The 19,589-nt window shown below is 48.1% G+C and overlaps 1 protein-coding gene across 1 annotated transcript in view; it reads left to right on the forward strand.

Annotated features, from left to right (window-relative positions):
* LAMC2 (laminin subunit gamma 2) overlaps positions 1 to 19,589 on the forward strand; it is a 71,782-nt gene that overhangs the window by 50,105 nt on the left and 2,088 nt on the right. Inside the window, exons 11-25 of the mRNA XM_070397047.1 lie at positions 799 to 911; positions 1,529 to 1,747; positions 2,387 to 2,569; positions 3,142 to 3,387; positions 7,171 to 7,316; positions 8,505 to 8,661; positions 8,981 to 9,186; positions 10,278 to 10,357; positions 11,431 to 11,580; positions 12,352 to 12,496; positions 13,922 to 14,071; positions 14,608 to 14,722; positions 15,708 to 15,907; positions 17,564 to 17,722; positions 17,815 to 17,914. Coding sequence (XP_070253148.1) covers positions 799 to 911; positions 1,529 to 1,747; positions 2,387 to 2,569; positions 3,142 to 3,387; positions 7,171 to 7,316; positions 8,505 to 8,661; positions 8,981 to 9,186; positions 10,278 to 10,357; positions 11,431 to 11,580; positions 12,352 to 12,496; positions 13,922 to 14,071; positions 14,608 to 14,722; positions 15,708 to 15,907; positions 17,564 to 17,722; positions 17,815 to 17,914 — 2,369 coding nt within the window. The remainder of the gene's footprint in view (positions 1 to 798; positions 912 to 1,528; positions 1,748 to 2,386; positions 2,570 to 3,141; positions 3,388 to 7,170; positions 7,317 to 8,504; positions 8,662 to 8,980; positions 9,187 to 10,277; positions 10,358 to 11,430; positions 11,581 to 12,351; positions 12,497 to 13,921; positions 14,072 to 14,607; positions 14,723 to 15,707; positions 15,908 to 17,563; positions 17,723 to 17,814; positions 17,915 to 19,589) is intronic.

A 19,589-nucleotide genomic window follows, 5' to 3' on the forward strand; every position in this document is an offset into this window, starting at 1 on the left:
GCCTTCCGGAATCCCAGGTGAAGTGACAGTCACCTCGTGGGTTCCTATGGCAGCCTGTGCATGCATGTGCTATAGCACTCGCTGCATTGTGTCATAATTATTCACCTACGACTCCCCTGGCTGGTGCTGACCACCTCACCCCAGTGTCTCTGTGTCTTCCATCCTAACACAGCTTCTGGCCCCAACCAAGTGCACAGTTAGCTTTGTTTAACCAGTCAGTGAATGAAACAAAGGGGTCAGGGTTGTTCCTAGGAGAGCAAATCCAGGAAACAAAAACATAAAAAAGAATAGTTCAGGGGCTGGCGATGTGATGGAGTGAGGCACTATGATGTCTAATTAGGACGCATGAGATGTAGAAGGTGGAAACTAACTTTCTGAAATGTGCTCAGATAAATTATTTAAACAACAACAACAAAAAACGAATGGTAGCTCTTGGGGATCTGAGTTGAGGATCAGAACTTCTTGAACCCAGAGATGCTTCTAATATTGGGTTCTGTGTGACCAACAATGGAAAGTGGTCTCTGAGGACTTGGGCCAGCACTGGATGCCATGAACCCTGGAGCTTGCTTCCTACATGGGGATCCCCCCCGCCCCAATCACGTCCTGTGGGGCCTGCTTCCCACGAAGTGAGAAAGCCCCATGTTGTGCCTACAAGGACGTGGCTGCTGGTCCTTTGCCTCTTCTCTAAGCAGGGCTGTGAAGGGCTTGGCTGTTCCTGGGCATAATTTGTAGCAGGTGTACAAATGACAAGGCTTGAAAAGAGTTGGATCTTTAAGCCTTTGGTTTTAAATCCTGCAGATTAAATGAACATCCAAGCAGTAACTGGAGCCCCCAGCTGAGTTACTTTGAGTACCGGAGGTTACTGCGGAACCTCACAGCCCTCTGGATCCGAGCTACCTACGGAGACTACAGTAAGTGACTGGGAGAAACGGAGTTCCCTCCCCTCAGGTTTTCCTTCCATTTGCTTCAGCGCGCTAACGTTCAGCCACCCAAGCAAGTAGATAAACTGCTTGATGGTTTCAGTGTAGGGTCTCGGCGTTGAATTTTTCGATTCTAGACAGTCGTTAAAAAGGAATGTTTCTCTCAAAACATTGAAGAGTGAATGATGCTTCCTTGCTTAAAAGAGTCTCTGGATTTAGATGGAAGCTGGTGATTGGAAGACAGTCACATTGAGTCTTTACTGTGTGCCAGGCACGTGATACCATATGCGTTGTCTCATCTAATTTTCACAGTAAACATGGGCAGTAGATCGCACTGTTACTTCCACAGTTGAGGAGACACATTCATGCAAAGGTTATGTGACTCACACAGCCTGTGAGGGTGGAGCCAGAATTTAAACTCTGATTCTTCTGACCCCAGAGCCTGTGTGCTCAGTCATGACGGACGGCTATGCCTCCACGCATGGCGGAGTGAGTGAACACCACCTATGACAGTGAGTTAGGAAAGATCAAACCCAAAGAGAGGCTTGCCTGTCTATCTTTATCAGACCTTGCCACCTGCTCTGTCTAACCTGTTCTCTCCACTGCAGGCACTGGGTACCTGGATAACGTGACCCTGATTTCGGCCCGCCCCATCTCCGGAGCCCCCGCACCCTGGGTTGAACAATGTGTATGTCCTGTTGGGTACAAGGGGCAGTTCTGCCAGGATTGTGCTTCTGGCTACAAAAGAGATTCACCCACACTGGGACCTTTTGGCACCTGTATTCCATGTAACTGCCAAGGGGGCGGGGCCTGCGACCCGGACACAGGTGAGTGAAATGAACACCTGGACCAGGGGGCTGGGTGCAGCCAGGCGACTGGGGTCTCCCACGGATGAGCTAGAACTGTGTAAGAAAGCCTGCGCCTGAACTCATTTCAGAGATGGAAAAGGATTAAGGAAAGCCGGGCTGGAGTCGGGGAAGATGGACACGGTGCTCTGTGACACCCAATCCTTTTCATTGTGGAAATGCCACCAGGTTGTGGGAAAGGTGCTAGGTTACAGGAAATGGCTGTCCTGGTTCAGCGCTGGGGGTGGGCGGGGAGTTGGTGTCGAGTTGCAAGAATTATATGGGGAGATCAAAGGCAGTGCCAAGGCCTGGATGAATGTTGGGACAGGACACATGGTGTCAGGCAGCAGGAGGGGGCTGGGGGCACAGTGTGAAGCTAAGGAGAGGAGAGGAAGTGCATGTCTACTCCACATGGGAGAGTGAGGGTGAGATGCAGGTCCTTGGCCATGTTTAGAGTTGGTACCAGGGCAAAGGTGAACACCAGTGCTCCAGCGCGTGGAAGAAAGCTTCAGAAAGGAAGGCATTGGGTTACTAAGCCCTGACCCCGGACATCACCCGAATTGAAGGAAGTGTAGTTTACCCTGCTCATGGCTGCGTCTCCATTCTTCCTCTGCCTCCCAGGGGACTGCTACTCAGGGGATGAAAATCCTGACATCGGGTGTGCCGACTGCCCCCTTGGCTTCTACAATGATCCGCACGACCCCCGAAGCTGCAAGCCGTGCCCCTGTCGCAACGGGTTCAGCTGCTCCGTGATGCCCGAGACAGAGGAGGTCGTGTGCAATAACTGCCCCCTCGGGGTCACTGGTAAGGCCCGTGCCACCTGTCTTGATGCCGTGAATTCGAGGACCGAGCTTCTATTCCAAGGAGTTTCTAGGGAATTATAATAACTAAATGGGCTCATTCTAAAGATACGACGATTTCGATGCCCGAGAGGTGAAGTGGGTTGAGGAAGGGCTGGGTGTACAGGGAGGAAACATCTGAGCTGTCTGAGGAGGTTTGTAATTAGGCGATGAAGTGTTCAGACAGAAGACATGCTTTGGCTCAGTTTTTAAAAGTGAACCAAGGTAGAGAAGGAAAACATAGTGACCTTGGAAATGTCACGTCTGCCGTCGGTCAGTCTGAAAGGAGAGTTCATTTGTCAGCGGCAGCCTTGAGAGTATTGCTCCAAGCCCGCCTCGCCCCGCCATCCTGTTCCCTGGAGAGCAAGAGCCAACCCCTCGCCAGGGCCTGCTCCTGAGGCTGTTGTTCTGGGGTTAGGAGGGGGGGCCGGGGGGGGTGGGGGGAAGCTTCTCTAGACACCACGAGTACTTCCTGCCTCTGAGTCTGGTCTCGCTGCCGATGGATGACCCCCTGGGCTTGTCCATTGTTCCTTCCAGGTGCCCGCTGTGAACTCTGTGCCGAGGGCTACTTCGGGGACCCCTTTGGGGAGCGTAGCCCAATGAGGCCTTGTCAGCCCTGTCAGTGTAACAACAACGTGGACCCCAGCGCCTCCGGGAACTGTGACCGCCTGACGGGCAGGTGTCTCAAGTGCATCCACAACACAGCCGGCGCCCACTGCGACCAGTGCAAAGCAGGCTACTTCGGGGACCCCTTGGCTCCCAACCCAGCGGACAAGTGTCAAGGTAGGACTGCGTCCCCAAGCAGGTGTGTGTGTGTACACGCAAGCTTGCTGGTATGTACACATGTAAGAACGTGCTAATCGGCAAGGCCAGCAGCAGGTCGTATTGCGATGCTACTTGGGTTTCTCGGACCAGCTGGCCCATGAACAGCCGAGACCCGTCGCCTGTCGGGCCTTGGACCAGTTCCCCTGTAGCAGGGCTGGAGCACAGAGCTGGCGGGCGTCGAATGGGTAAAGCCAGGGAGGAGAAGTGAACAAGGTCAGGTTTACATTCCTAAGTGGAAGAGGAGGTAACGTGGGGCCCCAGGCTCTGCCCAGTCCCAAGGCTGGTGGGCAGGGAAGTGGCTGCCGCACCTGTTACAGGACAGGAATAAATGACTCGCCACTGAGCCTGAACAAGCTGAGGCGGGGCGGGGAGTGGGCGGTGAAGTAGTTTGAGACCCTCTCGGGAAGTCGTTGTCATTGATGTGTAGAAAGGCAACGTTCAAAACGTCTCCTAAAGAGACGCGGCTTCCAAGCAGCAGCTGTCTAGGGTGTCCTAATGCTGCTCAGATCAGAGCGTGGATGTGCCGCCCGGGCCTCTTGGCTCCGCCCTCCTGTCCCACCTCTGCACAGGTGACATTCCAGAGGCAAGTTCTATCCCAGGAGCTGGCCTCACCACAGACTCACCCCTTGGTCGCAAGGGTCTCAGACCAGGCCTGGTGCCCAGAACTTAGGAGCTTGCTTGTCACAAGGCCCAGAGTGGCTCTGGAGGCCCAGATTGGAGGACACCTGATTCCCCAAGTGTCTGCAGGAGCCCAGACCTCCCACTGACACCAGAGTGTCCACCCTGGAAATGCCCGAGGACCTCCGTGCAACCCGGGCTTGCAACCCAGGGTTTCTGCCCAGGAGCACGAATCCCACCTGCCCTGACCCCAACCTGTGGATTTGCTGTGATGTGCTAGAAAGTACTCCATGGTGGGAAAAGCCTACAAGTCCAGCTTTTTAACATGCCTACTGTAGTATTCCGATTCTACCAGTTAATTTCTTTGAGCTTCAGTTTCCTCATATGGATGAATAATATTTAACTCAAAGTGGTTGCAAAGATAAGACAGCTTAGAGAAAGTATACTTTAAACCAGATAATCTACACTAATAAAAGAGAAACATGGTAATTGGCGTACGACCGCTACCCTTCCCATTGGCTAATCAGCGTATCCTTATGCAAATTAACTGTCAGCCAAGATGGCGGCCGGCAGCCATGCACTGAAGCGAGCAGGGAGGCTTGCTTGCTCCAGGAACTGCAGACTCCAACGTTCCCCGCCTCACTTGCCGGACTCTCAACTGCAACTCTAAGCAACTATTACTATGTTGCAAATAAGAAGCTAAATAAAACCAGCTTTCAGTCAGCCCCGGACCGCAACATTGTATCCATGTTTTCAGCAGGGAGGCCTCAGAGCTAAAGCTGGCCCAGAATAAAAAAAAAAAGAAAACAAGGAGCAGTTGGGAGCTTTTAGTCAACTGCCAGCGGGAAAACAGCCCTCAGCCCCTCAGCCAGCCTGGCCAGGTACCCCAGTGGGGACCCCCACCCTCATCCAGGACACCCTTCAGGGCAAACCAGCCGGCCCCCACCCATGCACCAGGCCTCTATCTTATATAGTAAAAGGGTAATATGCCTCCCAGCACCGGGATCAGCGGAGCAGCGAGGCTCCCGGCACTGGGAGCACCGGAGCAGCGAGGCTCCCGGCACCGGGATCAGCGTGACAGGGGGCAGCGCCCAAACCTCCTGATCAGCCCTGCTCTGTGCCTGATAGGGGGGGAGCTCCCCAATCCCCCGATTGCCCTGCGGCTCTGTGTGTGACAGGGTGCAGCGCACCAACCCCCTGATCGGCCCTGCTCTGTGTGTGACAGGGTGCGGTGCCCCAACCCCCCACGGGCCCTGCTCTGTGTGTGACAGGGTAGAACCATAACCTCTCCATCGGCCCTGCCCTGAGTGTGACAGTGGTGGCGCCCCAACCCCCTGATCGGCCCTGTTCTGTGGGTAATAGATGGTGGCACCCCAATCCCCCTCCACGGGCCTTGCTCTGTGTGTGACAGGGTAGAGCCATAACCTCCCTATTGGCCCTGCCCTGAGTGTGACAGGGTGCAGCGCCCCAACCCCTTGATCCGCCCTGCTCTGTGTGTGACAGGGGGCGGTGTCCCAGCTCCCCTATCGGCCCTACTCTGTGAGTGACAGTGGGGAGCTCCTCAACCCCCTGATGGGCCTTGTTCTGTGAGTGACAGGGGGCAGCGCCTCAACCCCCTGATCGGCCCTGCTCTGTGCGTGACAGGGGGTGGCACCGCAACCTCCCCATTGACCCTGCCTTGAGTGTAACAGGGGGCAGTGCCCCAACCCCCGAATCAGTCTACCCTGAGCGTGACTGAGGGTGGCATTGCAACCTCCCGATCCGCCCTGCTCTGTGCATGACGGGGCGGCGCCCCAACTCCCCAATCGGCCCTGCTCTGAGCCTGACCAGGGGCTGCACCTAGGGATTGGGCCTGCCCTCTGCCACCCGGGAGCAGGCCTAAGCCAGCAGGTCGTTATCTCCCGAGGGGTCCCAGACTGTGAGAGGGCACAGGCCGGGCTGGGGGACGCCCCCCCCAGTGCACAAATTTTTGTGCACAGGGCCTCTAGTTCTAGTTATAAGAGGCTATTAATAGGGATTTCACTGGCTTTAGACCATACATTTCTTCACTCGGCTATCTTTTGTGAAGCACCTACCAGGTACCCAACATGGAGCTTGATACTAAGGTTATAATGATGAGTAAGTCAGTCCCAGTTCCCAAAAAGCTCATACGCTAATAAGGAAGATACAAATACGTAAGCAAAGAATGACAGTACAGTAAGATATGTGATTATTACTACACTAGAGGCCTGATGCACAAAATTCGTGCAAGAGTAGGCCTTCCTTCCCCTGGCTGCCAGCACCGGCTTCCCTCCGGCACCCGGCACCTGAGATCCAGGCTTCCGTCTGGCCACTGGCAGGCACCCAGGACCCAGGCTTCCCTTGCAGCCCCAGCTTCGTCCACAAAGTTATCTGGAAGGACGTCCAGTCTAATTAGCATATTATGCTTTTATTATTATAGATACCGAGTATTTTGTGAGCACTGAACATAGAGCAGCCCAGAGAATCACTGTACCGCCATTAGAATGATGTCTCACCTTCCGTTATATCCTCAGCCTTTAGAATAGAATGTGGCACATAGTAGGTGCACACAATTAATTTGACCAACTGGTTAAAGGTATTGCTTTCTTACTGCATTTCATACAACAAAGGCAGCAGGACAGAAGGAAAAGGGCATTGGCTCTTTTCAAGTTCTCCTTCGAGCTGGCCATTTACTTGCTGTGTGACCTTGAACAAGTTACTTAACCTCTCTGAGCTCATATTCCTCATCTGTAAAATAGAAGAAGTCAACATCTGGCACAGATTAGTCCCAGAAGAAATGCTATTCACCTTGTGAGCAAAGTCAGAGTGCCTGCTGAATCTCCAACAGGCTTACAAGTTAACAGGAGGGAAAAAATAAGTGCCACTAGAAGGGATGGGCTGTTGTAATATTTCTTCACCCCCACACACAGCAAACAGACTTGCCAGATGATTCCTGAAACCTAACTGTATTAGGAATGTGCTTAGAGCCATAGCCAAGAGATGCATCTCACCCAGTGTGAATCAGTGACATGGTATGAGTGCTGACTTGATCTTCCTTTTATTTTGCTACACCTCCGGTTTCTGGACTTAGCTTGATAGGAATGGTTTGTCTTTTGTCTCTAGCTTGCAACTGTAACCCAATGGGCTCTGAGCCTGTGGAGTGTCGAAGCGATGGCAGCTGCGTTTGTAAGCCAGGATTTGGTGGCCCCAACTGTGAGCACGCAGCATTAACCAACTGCCCAGCTTGCTATGATCAAGTGAAGATTCAGGTGGGCATGCTAACGCCCCCCTCACCTCATGAGTAAAGTCTTCCAGTGTCTGCTGGGTGGTTCTGCCATAGCTCTAGGACCCTCCTAGTCTCCTTGGGGGGTGGAGGGAAGGGCTACTATTTTTTCTCTAAAAATTACTGTATTAAAAAATTCTTTATAACAGTAATAACACTTCTGATTTATGTTCTTCCATGTGTCATTTGAAAACCCCTTTTGTAGATATCGTCTCATTTGGTATTTGTGATAGCTTAGTTAAGTTGGGAGAAAAAGCATTCTGACCTCAGTTTTCATTGAGAAAACAGTCTCAAAAAAATGTACAGCCTTTTGAAGTCACACGACCACGTGGACCTGGGAATCCCACCCATGCCCCTGACTTTGAGTTCAGTGATTTTCCCACTATAATATGCCACTTCCTAGGATTTTTTCCCAAGAGCTGTCCTTGTAAGGCAAATGAAGAAAAACTTAAACACACAAAAGATATGAGGAGTCCAGAAGGTCTCAAGGCTGTCTAAACAGAGATGGCTTTCAGAAATGTCTCATTTATATTCCAGAGAAGAATGAAATTGATGTTGTTGTTAATTATTAAATAGTATCTTACTGGAATGAGGGGTGGGGGAAGAAGGGGCCCAAATAGAACCCTAAATGTAGGACAAACTCAACCTGTTTTTCTAAAATATATTTTTATTGCTGTCAGAGAGGAAGGGAGAGGGAGGGAGAGAAAGATAGAACATCGATGATGAGAGAGAATCATTGATCGGTTGCTTCCTGTGCACCCCACACTGGGGATTGATCCTGAAACCTGGGAATCGAACCATGAACCCCTGGTTTATAGGTTGATGCTCAAACACTGAGCCACACAGGCCGGGCAGCCTGTTTTAAAATTTACGTATTTAACCATCCCTCTGTAGCAATTTCTTTGTTCCAGGCACTGTTCTTAGCACTATAGAAATATTGAGTCCAAGTAATAACTCTATGAGATATTATTGTTATTATCCCCACTTATGGGTAAAGAAGTGACATGCCCAAGGTCACAGAGCTAGTGAGTAGTGGGGCCGAGAGTCCAGGCCTACAGTCTGAACTTTGGACCACCATGGCCTGCTATGCATTTCTGGGCCTTTAGCTTTTATCCCCTGGATACCTGGTGTCCGACCATGATGTGTTCTGATCCTCTTCCCTGTGTGGTTTCAGATGGATCAGTTTGTGCAGCAGCTCCAGAGCCTGGAGGACCTGATTTCGAAGGCTCAGGGCGGTGGAGGAGGAGCACCCAACGCGGAGCTGGAAGGCAGGATGCAGCAGGCTGAGCAGGCCCTTCAGGACATGCTGAAAGAAGCCCAGATTTCACAAGGTGATGGAGGCCACTTCCCCTTCAGACAGGAGAGAATGCATAGTCCTAGAAAGCATTGCCACCTGAGGTCTCAGACTCTTCTCTGGGTACCAGTTCAGCAGGTATCGCTGCCCAGCCCTTGCGGAGGGGCAAGGCCTGTCTGTGACATTCTCCTGGGAAATGAATGGTGGAGATAAAAGAGCAGTTGCATGCATTCATCTATTGAGTTTGCACCATCTTGCCATAGGCCAGCCGAAGTCCCCTTGTCAGCCCTCTAGTATGATTGATCACCGTGCTGACTTCAAAAAAGCTCATCCTCCCTTTCCTTGTTGCTGTCCAGGGGCCATGCGGTCTCTCAGCCCCCGGTTGGCCAAGGCAAGGAGCCAAGAAAATACCTACCGGAACCGCCTGGATGAGCTCAAGATGACGGTGGAGAGGTTTCAGGCCCTGGGCAGTCAGTATCAGAATCGAGTTCAGGACACCCGGAGGCTCATCACTCAGATGCGCCTGAGCGTGGAGGAGAGCGGGTCTTCTCTTCGCAACACGGTAGGTGGTGCTGGCTGAGGGTGCTGAGACCTGGCTCTGTCGGGGACCCGTCCGCAGGCGTCACTGGCTCACTGGCTGTTTCTCGGGTCTTCTGGTCCATCTGGCAGAGAGCTGGACTTCTGTCCCTTGAAACAGTCACACCTGATTTTGTGTTCTTTAGTGTCCTCCCCTCCCCCATGTCCCATTTTACTGCGCTGTGTTACTCTCCCTGATTCATTTCTTGCTAACCATGTCTTCCTCTTGGGCCTGTCTCTTCTCCCTTCTCTCTGCCTGTCTTCTAGCTTGTTAGGTCCCAGAGGGCAGGATCTGGGTTCATATTCACATTCTCAGGCCCCTAGCACAGTGTGTGGCTGTGATGTTTGCTGCAGGAATGAATGAAGAAACTACCGAAAGAACAAATGAAAAGTAAAGGAAGGAGGGCATGGAAACATGGTCCTGAAAATGGGAAATAAAAATCGTTGCTAGTGGGGCTGGGTGGAGGTGGAAGAGGGTATATGAGGGGTAAATGGTGATGGGGGGAAAATTTAAAAATAAGGTAAAGGGAAAAAATGGTCAGTATGATTGTCTTGATGATGTAGTTTGTAGTATGGTAGGAGGGAGAAATTTGAATGAGCACTCTTCTATTTCAGAATAAAGAAGGCAAAGTGACAGTTATACAAATGGGTGGGTGGAAGATGAATAAAGGAAATCAGAAGACAGTCAGATTATTATACTGAGGAAAATTTATTGTAGAAAAATTTAGAAAATAAATAACTCCTCCCCCCTGTAATCCCATTACTAAGAAATAACCACCATTATAACTTGATATATAGTCTGCTGGACTTGGAATACATATGAAAATATAAACATATGTATATTTTTAATGCATCTCTACCTATCCAGATTTATTTTGAAGACGAATTTCAACCTTATTCTTGCTGTTTCTTCTTTTCACTTCTTTTTAATTGTAATGACCATGGTCACTTGGGACTCTGTGTTGCATGGTGTAGAATGCTGTGTGGCTAATGACGAGTGGTTCCGACAGGAAGATGCAGACTTGCTTAGGCTTCATGGCCAAGGGCAAAGCCTTAACCGATTTTCCTTTTTCACAGAACATCCCATCCCCAGACCACTACGTGGGACCAAATGACTTCAAAAGTCTGGCTCAGGAGGCCATGAGATTGGCAAACAGGTGAGCATGATCAGAGGGCACCCCTGCTTTAGACCATCTCTGCCAGGTCAGACCTGAACAACACTACAGGGCGTTCCCTCCCCAAGCACCATATTCATGACCTCCGGGCTCATTTTTTAACCACTTCCCTTGATAAGTTGGTGGCCACTAGACATGGTCATTTGGCAGAAGTTGGGGGTCAGGGTGTTCCCGGATTTTTCTGTGACTCACGACATGACTTTGGTGTGTGTCAGATGTGAGTCCTTGGGCCCCAAGAAATGAATCCGCCCTTGGAAAAGAACATGCTGCAGCTTTGAGGGACTCCCAGGCTCCCACAGCGAGCCTGGGAACGAGGAACAATGAGTCTCTGCCAGCCTGGGGGGTGGGAGGGGAGGAGCTGAGTCTGCAGAGGGGGCCTTCCCCCTGAACAGCAGCTCTGCTGGGCCCCCATGACCTCAGGCAGCTCCTCTGTCCTGCCTGACTGTGCTGCCGTGTTGCAGCGGTTTGCCCAGAGCCCACTGCTCAGCAGGGCAGCGTGTTCTGCTAATCCCACATGGAATTCAGTCTGGGCTGGCTTGGGGTTTTGTAGCATGAGCTGCCTTGGAGTTTGTTTTTATCGCTTTCCAGAACCAGGAGGACAAAAGCATGTGGGGGACTTTCATTGATTGGTTTTGTGCCCCCTGGTGATGGCCTAGTTTAGAGTTGTAGCATGTAAGTAAGAGGTTACATCCTGAATGAAATAGACCCAGGGTTTTTGGGTTTTTGTTTGTTTTTCCCCCTGCAGAAAACAGCTTATAAATGCAATATTTTATCCCCTCACTACTGCTCCCAGCCATCCCGAGCCCCACCCCAGGCCTCTCCTGGGTTTGCCATAAATGGAAAAGATCACCCAAAAGTCAATGATACGAGGCTACCTACTCCTGCAGAACACCTCCTGTTTCTTGACAGTCCCTCTAATTCCACCTAACTGGGTCAATTCTATTTGGCATTTCTAGCCAAACCAGTTCCCGTGCTCCTCTCCCTTCATTTAAATAAAAGGCCTCAAGGAGGCTCTTGCTATGAAAACCCAAATTATTCATTTTTAATTCTTTCAGCCATGAGGAGTCAGCCAGGAACATGGAGCAGCTGGCAAGGGAAACCGAAGATTATTCCAAACAAGCTCTGTCACTGGCGCACAAGGCTATTCGGGAAGGAGGCGGCAGCGGCAGCCTGGACGGCTCCGTGGTGCAAGGGCTTGTGGGAAAGTATGTTTCAGCGGGTCCTCACGGGACCAATGTCATCTGCAATGTTGGGGTATAATGCAAACTGTTTCTTTAAAAAAATATATTAATATTAAGAGAATGAAAGACTTACTTTAGGGCAAAACAGATACCTTTAAGGCTGGAGGAAGAAAAAGTAGGTTAATCTAAGTAAAATATGTGTTTTGATTGAGATATTGCATGCTCGGAGATATGGCCACCCTCTGTAGTGTTTAAAAGATGTATGTGAGTAAATCCACCTAGTGGAATGGAGATTATAACAGCAATATATTTATATTATCAAGAATTGGGAAAAACCCTGGCTGGTTTGGCTCATTAGCCTGCAGACTGAAGGGTCCTGGATTCGATTCCTGTCAAGGGCACGTGCCTGGGTTGTGGGCTCGATTGCCAGTAGGGGGCGTGCAGGAGGCAGCTGATCAATGATTCTCATCATTGATGTTTCTATCACTCTCCCTTCCTCTCTAAAATAAATAAAAATACATTTAAAAATAAATAAATAAGGGATTCCTATATGTGTTCATGTACAAAAAAATGACTTAAAAAAAAAAGAATTGGGAAATGGATTGAATTGTCCTTAGCCAACCTATATCAATTTTAAGGCTTGTGTTTAGATGGTAGAGGAGCACATAATTGACACATAACCTCATTTGGCTTTCCTGATAATTCCAACTACGTACTTTAAGACAACATGATGGATTTTTGCTTTTAATAAAAAGAGTGCATTCTCACAAACTCCTCCCTCTTTCCCCTTTGCAGATTGGAGAAAACGAAGTCTCTGGCTCAGCAGTTGTCCAGGGAGGCCACTGAAACTGACATCGAAGCAGATAAGTCTTATCAACATAGTCTCCGCCTTCTCAATTCCATGTCTCAGCTCCAGGGAGTCACTGATCAGTCCTTGCAGGTAAGGACATCTCACCTGTGTGCTGATGAGCGGAAGCCAGGCTGTTTTCTTCTCTGGGGGGTGGTTCCATCATATCGTTCAGTCATTCAGTTTTGTCTCAATGTTGATCTTTCTTGCATAGATTAGGAGGAGTATATATTTTTCTTATTACCCATGTCCTTGTTCTTTAATCCCAATCTTGGTATTTGAAAAGGCCTCGGCTCACATCCCTAACCAATTTATGGATAAAGGTTTTATATCTCTTCCCTACTTTTGGGGACTGTTGAAGAAAACTGTGGGAAATTATTATAGATAAAATTTGATACTGCCGAAACTGGTTTGGCTCAGTGGATAGAGCATCGGCCTGCGGACTGAAAGGTCCCAGGTTCGATTCCGGTCAAGGGCATGTACCTGGGCTGCGGGCACATCCCCAGTAGGAGATGTGCAGGAGGCAGCTGTTCGATGTTTCTCTCTCATCGATATTTCTAACTCTCTATCTCTCTCTCCCTTCCTCTCTGTAAAAAATCAATAAAATATATTTTTAAAAAAATTTGATACTTACATGTAGGTGAAATCTATAATACTATGTATAGCCACTCAAAAGACGTGTGTTCTGTTCACAGTTTTTGTTATTTCTGTCATCAGTTCCAAACTTAGATTAAGAAGATTTGGCTTTCTACCTACCACAAAAAGCACTCTCAATGCTTCCCACAAAAATGCTCATATAGCCCTAACCAGTTTGGCTCAGTGGATAGAGCGTCAGCCTACGGACTCAAGGGTCCCAGGTTTGATTCCGTTCAAGGGCATGTACCTTGGTTGTAGGCACATACCCAGTAGGGAGTGTGCAGGAGGCAGCTGATTAATGTTTCTCTCTCATCGATGTTTCTAACTCTCTATCCCTCTTCCTTCCTCTCTGTAAAAAATCAATAAAATATATTTTTAAAAAATGTTCATATATATATGTATATATATATGTGATAAAACAGGAAATATAATGAAAACAGACACAAAACCTCTTTGAGGATGGTGGTATGGGTAGAAAAGGGGAAGGGGATTAAGAAGTACAAACTTCCAACTATAAAGTAAGTCATAAGGATGTAACGTACATCATAGAGAATATAATCAAATATCATCATAGTAATGTGTGGTGACAGATGATTACTAGACTTATTATGGTGATCGCTTTTTAGGTTGAATCACTATGGTGTACACTTGACACTAATATAATATTATATGTCAACTACAATTAAAAATAAGTTTTAAAAAGAAGACCTGTTTGATGCCTGGGGCGCGGGGGGCGGGGGTGGGGTGGAGGGGGACTGCTTTGGCGTTGTGCCTGTTAGACTTTGGGCCCATGTTGTTGTTTTCAAACAATGATGGCAGGTCCTACGAAGACTGGTGTGGTAACTGACGAGCAGAGAGTTGACTTATTTCCTTTGATCACAGGAAGAAGCAAAGAGGATCAGACAAAAAGCTGATTCTCTCTCAAGCCTGGTGACGAAGCATATGGATGATTTCAAGCGTGTGCAGAGCAATCTGGGAAACTGGGAAGAAGAAACCCGGCAGCTCTTACAGAACGGAAAGAATGAGAGACAGGTATCTTTTTAATGCACTCACTCAACAAGCATGCATTAAATGCCTGCCGTGTGAACAAATATGGGGGGGAAAATAGAAATTCTCTAAAAGATCATGGTACCACTGCATACAGAGGAAGTGACTAAGATATAGAGACCTTGATGTAATTAGCTCAACTTTACCCACTGAATCAGCCCTCAGATCTAGGAATAGGACCCAGGCCTTGTGGGTCCCATTTTGGTCCAACTCTGTCTGCTAACTTGGCTTCAGAAAGTATCCAGAGTTAAAAATTACGATTTGCAAAACTTCTTATCTCTGATAATGGACTAGAGTTGAGACTGTTCTCTGAATGGGATCCTTTTGGGTCATTGGGTTACAGTGTTTGCTTTGTCCCAGATTGTGCAGGGGTTTGCTCCAGCACCACTATACTCTTGGGTGAGTCACAGCACTCTGTTGTCACAAAGAGAAATGTGTTGAAACGATTTTGCTTGCAGGAATGCACTTCCCAGGTATATGTTAACATTTATGCTCATCTTGTTCTCTCTGCCTCTTTACAGCAATCAGCTCAGCTACTTTCCCGGGCCAACCTTGCTAAAAGCAGAGCCCAAGAAGCACTAAGTATGGGCAATGCCACTTTTTATGAAGTTGAGAACATCTTAAAGAACCTTAGAGGTGAGTAGTTCATGGTTCAGGTCCCTTGAGCATTTTAAAAGTGCAACCATGACTTTGCTTTATTTTGAATCCTCATAAAACTCTCTAAGTGATAGGTACATTGGGAGTATTCATAGACACATAATAAATAACTTTATAAAGAAAAAGTTTTCATTAATGTTTGGTGCAGGGGAAAGAATTGAGCTAGATGTCATAAGGTTTGAGTTCCGATCTCTGCCGGATCCCGTGACCAGGCTGAGCTGGCTGGGTGTCCATAAGGAAGTCACAAGGCCTTTCCAGACCTCAACTTTCTCTTTGAAGGAAGAAGGTTAAGCTAAGTGATCTGTAGGGTCCCTCACAGATCCAACACCTTACTACCATACAGATATTTTTCTTTTTCATTCTTGTTGTTGTTGTTGTTGTAGCCTGGTTGGTTCCAGTATAGGTCAATTTGTTGTGATTATGGGGCAAGCTTTGTCACAGCACCCAGATCCCAGGAAATTTAGGTCTGTGCCTTAGAGCTTTGGTTAAGTTTCAGGCTTCTTCACTAAACAAAAACAAAACAAAACACACACCAAAAGAATTCCTCAAGACATGGGATATTCTTCACAGAAAATCCAGCCCTATCCAACCCTCAACTGCTGTCAGTGGCAGCTTCAAGTTTAAGGCTCTGGCTTGAAACTTTGGGCTTCGAAGATCCCACCTGCTTCTGATTTGCTTTGGGGTCTTAAGATTCTTACAGTGATGGGGACCCGGGTAGGCTGAGTGTCATTTCCTCCCCACAAAGGACAAATTATGGTCCTTTCAAGGCCTCCTTTAAGATGCTTTCTCCTGGATAAGAAAGAGCAATAGCCACAACTCCCTCTACCCATCTCGTTCCCAGGCAGTAATAACACTCTTTCTGGAATTTTTCTTAAAAACTTCAGCCCCTTCCATCTTCATTTATAAGTTGGTTGTGTAAGTTTGTTTTCATCTTCATGGCGATGTTTCCTTACCTTCATTTCAGAGTTCGACCTGCAGGTTGGAGACAGAAAAGCAGAAGCTGAAGAGGCCATGAAGAGACTGTCCTACATCAGCCAGAAGGTGACTGATGCCAGTGAGCAGACTCAGCAAGCAGAGGCAGCCCTGGGCAGTGCTGCTGCTGACGCCCAGCGGGCAAAGAACGCAGCCAGGGAGGCCCTCGAGATCACCGGCAAGATAGAACAGGTAAAGAGAAATCGAGATGCTGGTCAGCACGGGCAGCTCCAAACACAAGGCTCCTGTGGAATGGGAAAGAGCATTCCAAAGCATTCAAGGGCCCTTTTCACCTACAGGGCCCAGAGTCCTGTTGTGGTCCATGGTGGCTCCAGATCCACTGGGGCACCCCTTTTGTTGGTTGACTCACAGTCCATCATTGACTGAGTGCTAGAATCTTCTATTTTCAACTCCCTTTTTAGACAACACCATGAAAAAACCCCACACAAGATTGTTTTTATATAGACTATTATATTAGTTTCCCAGAGCTGCTGTAACAAAGTACTACAAACAGGATGGCCTAAAACAACAGAAATGTATTCTCCCACAGTTCTGGAGGCTAGAAATCTGAAATAAAAGTGTCAGCAGAGCCATGTTTCCTCTGAGACTCTGGGTAGAAACATTCCTAGCTTCTGGTGGCAGCCGTCAATATTAGTGTTCCTTGGCTTGTACCAGCATCGCTCCAATCTCTACCTCTATCATCACATGGGATACTTCTTCCTAGATGTCTTTGATTCTTCTTATATTATAGGGACACCAGTCTTATTGGATTAGGGGGCTCACTCCAGTATGCCCTCATCTTAACCAATTATATCTGCAACAACCCTATTTCAAATAAGTTCATATTGTGAGGTGCTGGGGCTAGGACTTTTTAGGGGGAGGACGACGACACACAATTCAACTCATAACAACGATCATCAGTGTTTTGACTCAAGATTATGGCATTCTAGAGTTCTAGGTTCCTTGTCTCTGTGTTCTCTGTAAGCTCCACTTACTTATTTTTCTCTTTTCTTCCACTGTGGGCCAGGCTGTGCTTGGCTGGGGATATGGAGATGAGAAAGACCCAGTCCTTCTCTTCCAGGAGCTTTTAGTAATGGGGAGAGATTAGTGACGCTTACAACCCATACATTAAATGCTCCACTAGGAGTGCTTCTCAGCAGGAAGAGAGCTCCATAGCTGTTACTTAAGCATGACTCTACAAAGCCGATGCAACTCTAGACTCTAGCCTGGAGGGAACTCTTGATACTAAGACTGGCCTTACTCTTGGACCACTTGATGGCTTGCAAAAATAATCTCTAATTTTAGGTCCCTTGAGGGTAGAGACCAAGTTCATGTGCCTTCCTTATATGGCTTCTAGCACAGAGACATCTGCAATTTGGTGCTTAATAATAGCTATTGACAAAGATGTTGATAAGGTTTGTCCTAATGAAAACAAAACTCAAAGCTGTAGCCTATTCATTCTCTGTACCTCATACTCAACTCTCTTGGGGAATAAAGTCATGCAAAAGACTAAGGCAGCAAAGGAACATGACAGAGAATGAGGTGAGTTTCCCACCCTCTCTGTTATCCCAACTCGTTCCTATTGCATCCACCATTTGGTGAGCAGTGCCCTGAGAGGGAAGCAGTGTCTCAGTGCTGACCCTCTTAGTCCCCACGCACAGACCCCCATATTAACTAGTTTGAGGCAGAGCTTTGGAAAGGGTGTGTCCCCACGTCTGACTCTCTCCTTGTTCATTTCAGTCTGTCAGGGCCTCGCTGCATCTGTATTTTTTCTGCAGTTGTCTTTGGAATGTTTTTGTGCCTCACCCCTCTCTTTCCTTCCGTCCCTGGCTCCTTTTCTTCTCCCAGGAGATAGAGAGTCTGAACTTGGAAGCCAATGTGACAGCAGATGGAGCCTTGGCCATGGAGAAGGGACTGGCCACTCTGAGGAGTGAGATGAGAGAAGTAGAAGGAGAGCTGGCCAGAAAGGAGCGGGAGTTTGACATGGACATGGACGCCGTACAGATGGTGAGTTCCCACAGCTTTCCAAGGGAGATCCTTTCAAACTTGCCAATATGGAAAACACCCTTCAAGACGAGTTTGTGTGTGTTTTTCCTTAGGTGATTACAGAAGCCCAAGGAGCTAATAACAGAGCCAAGAATGCTGGAGTTACGATCCAAGATACACTTGACAACTTGGACAGCATCCTACACCTAATAGGTAGGAGTACCCACCAGCTTCCAGTCCCATACTCCATGCCTTTTTCTAGAAGACTAACCATGAGTCCCGATGAATGGGAGTCTCAACTTTCCTTAAGGGCACCAGGAAGTTAGCCTTGTCCAGGCCCAGATACTGTACATTTTCTGGACTCTATGCTAGTTAGCATCTCTAAGATGGGTTACTGAGCACATTTGCTCTTAGAGGTGAAAGTCTCTAGGTCAAAGAGCTGAATGTTTATAGGGAAGGTAAATTGAAGCTCGGGTTGATTAATAATGTCTCATGGATCACAAAGTAAATAGTGGAGGAAGGATTAGAATGGCTTGGAAGTCCTGCTAAGGACTCTGGCCTTGATTCTGAGAAGCTAGTGGACAGCTCTAAGCAGAGGAATACTGTCATCACTGCATGTTTCAGACAGACCCCTGGGCGGCTGTGTAGAGGAGAGCTAAGGCGGGTTAGACAGAAGACAGGGTAAGGCTGCTCCGGAGATTGGTGAAGGAACTAGGGAGAGAGATGATGGAGCCTTCTCTGAAGCAGTGGAAGTGGCGAGGGGGGAGCTTCTCCCCATTTGGGAAGTCAAGAATCACTTGCTGACTCTGCTATGTGTCCCTCCTCAAACCACAGTTATACCTGGATGTGCGCAGCGGTGGCAACTCGAGCTGCCTGGTGGATAACCAGGAGAAATGTAAAGGTGGTAGGCCCAGGAGATACTGCAACATTTTAGGATGAAATAGTTTAGATGGCACAGTGTGGCAACAAATCAGGTTTCTCCACAGAACCGTCCAAAAGACATCTGATTTGAATTAAAATTCTAGATTTAGGTAGATCTGTTTTCAGGCCCTCATGTGGCCTGCTTGGTCAAGCCTGGACTACAGCAGACAAGCAACGAGGTATTTGATTAGACTCCAGCCACATTCTGGAAAAGGCCTAGTTCTACTTTGTTCGTTCCATGGGACAACTTTAAATAGAGTAGAAACTACACTGTAACAAAAATGGGTCAATCAGCCCTAACTGGTTTGGCTCAGTGGATAGAGCGTCGGCCTGCGGACTGAAGGGGCCCAGGTTCGATCCCGGTCAAGGGCATGTACCTTGGTTGTGGGCACATCCCCAGGAGGGGGTGCGCAGGAGGCAGCTGATTGATGTTTCTTTCTCATCGATGTTTGTAACTCTCTATCCCTCTCCCTTCCTCTCTGTAAAAAATCAATAAAATGTATATATTTTTTAAAAATGGATCAATCACCCTGAGTATCATCATCTCCCTGAGAGACCAATATTATCTGTGTTGTTATCCTTATGGGTCTTCTTCATGACCCCATTAGGGCCCCAAAGAGTAAAATACCCTGTAAGGGTAAAAAATGCGATCCAGTTGAGATTTTAGCAGCTTTGTTTAGTGTTCTGAAAAAGGTCTCTTGGCCTCCAGCACTCCTGCTGTTTTGGAGTAACTCATGCTGCCTCCCCATGGACATAGTTCTTTTGTCCCCAAGCTTAGTTAACATTCTCTGCGTGTCATAGGGACTGACCCTTAATTCGTGAATTCTCTCCTGCCCCCGGTGAAGGATTGGTCCACTTTTGTGATGGTGTTGTTTCTACTCTATTTGCTCTGTTCAGTCCTGGAACAATCGCATTTTAATTGCTCTAGGTATAATAAACTCATGCAACCGAATACTGTCACTCAGCT

This window comes from Myotis yumanensis, unplaced genomic scaffold (genome assembly GCF_028538775.1).
Source record: "Myotis yumanensis isolate MYYU_CA2020_CCGP unplaced genomic scaffold, mMyoYum1.0.hap1 SCAF_17, whole genome shotgun sequence".
Lineage (NCBI taxonomy): Eukaryota > Metazoa > Chordata > Mammalia > Chiroptera > Vespertilionidae > Myotis > Myotis yumanensis.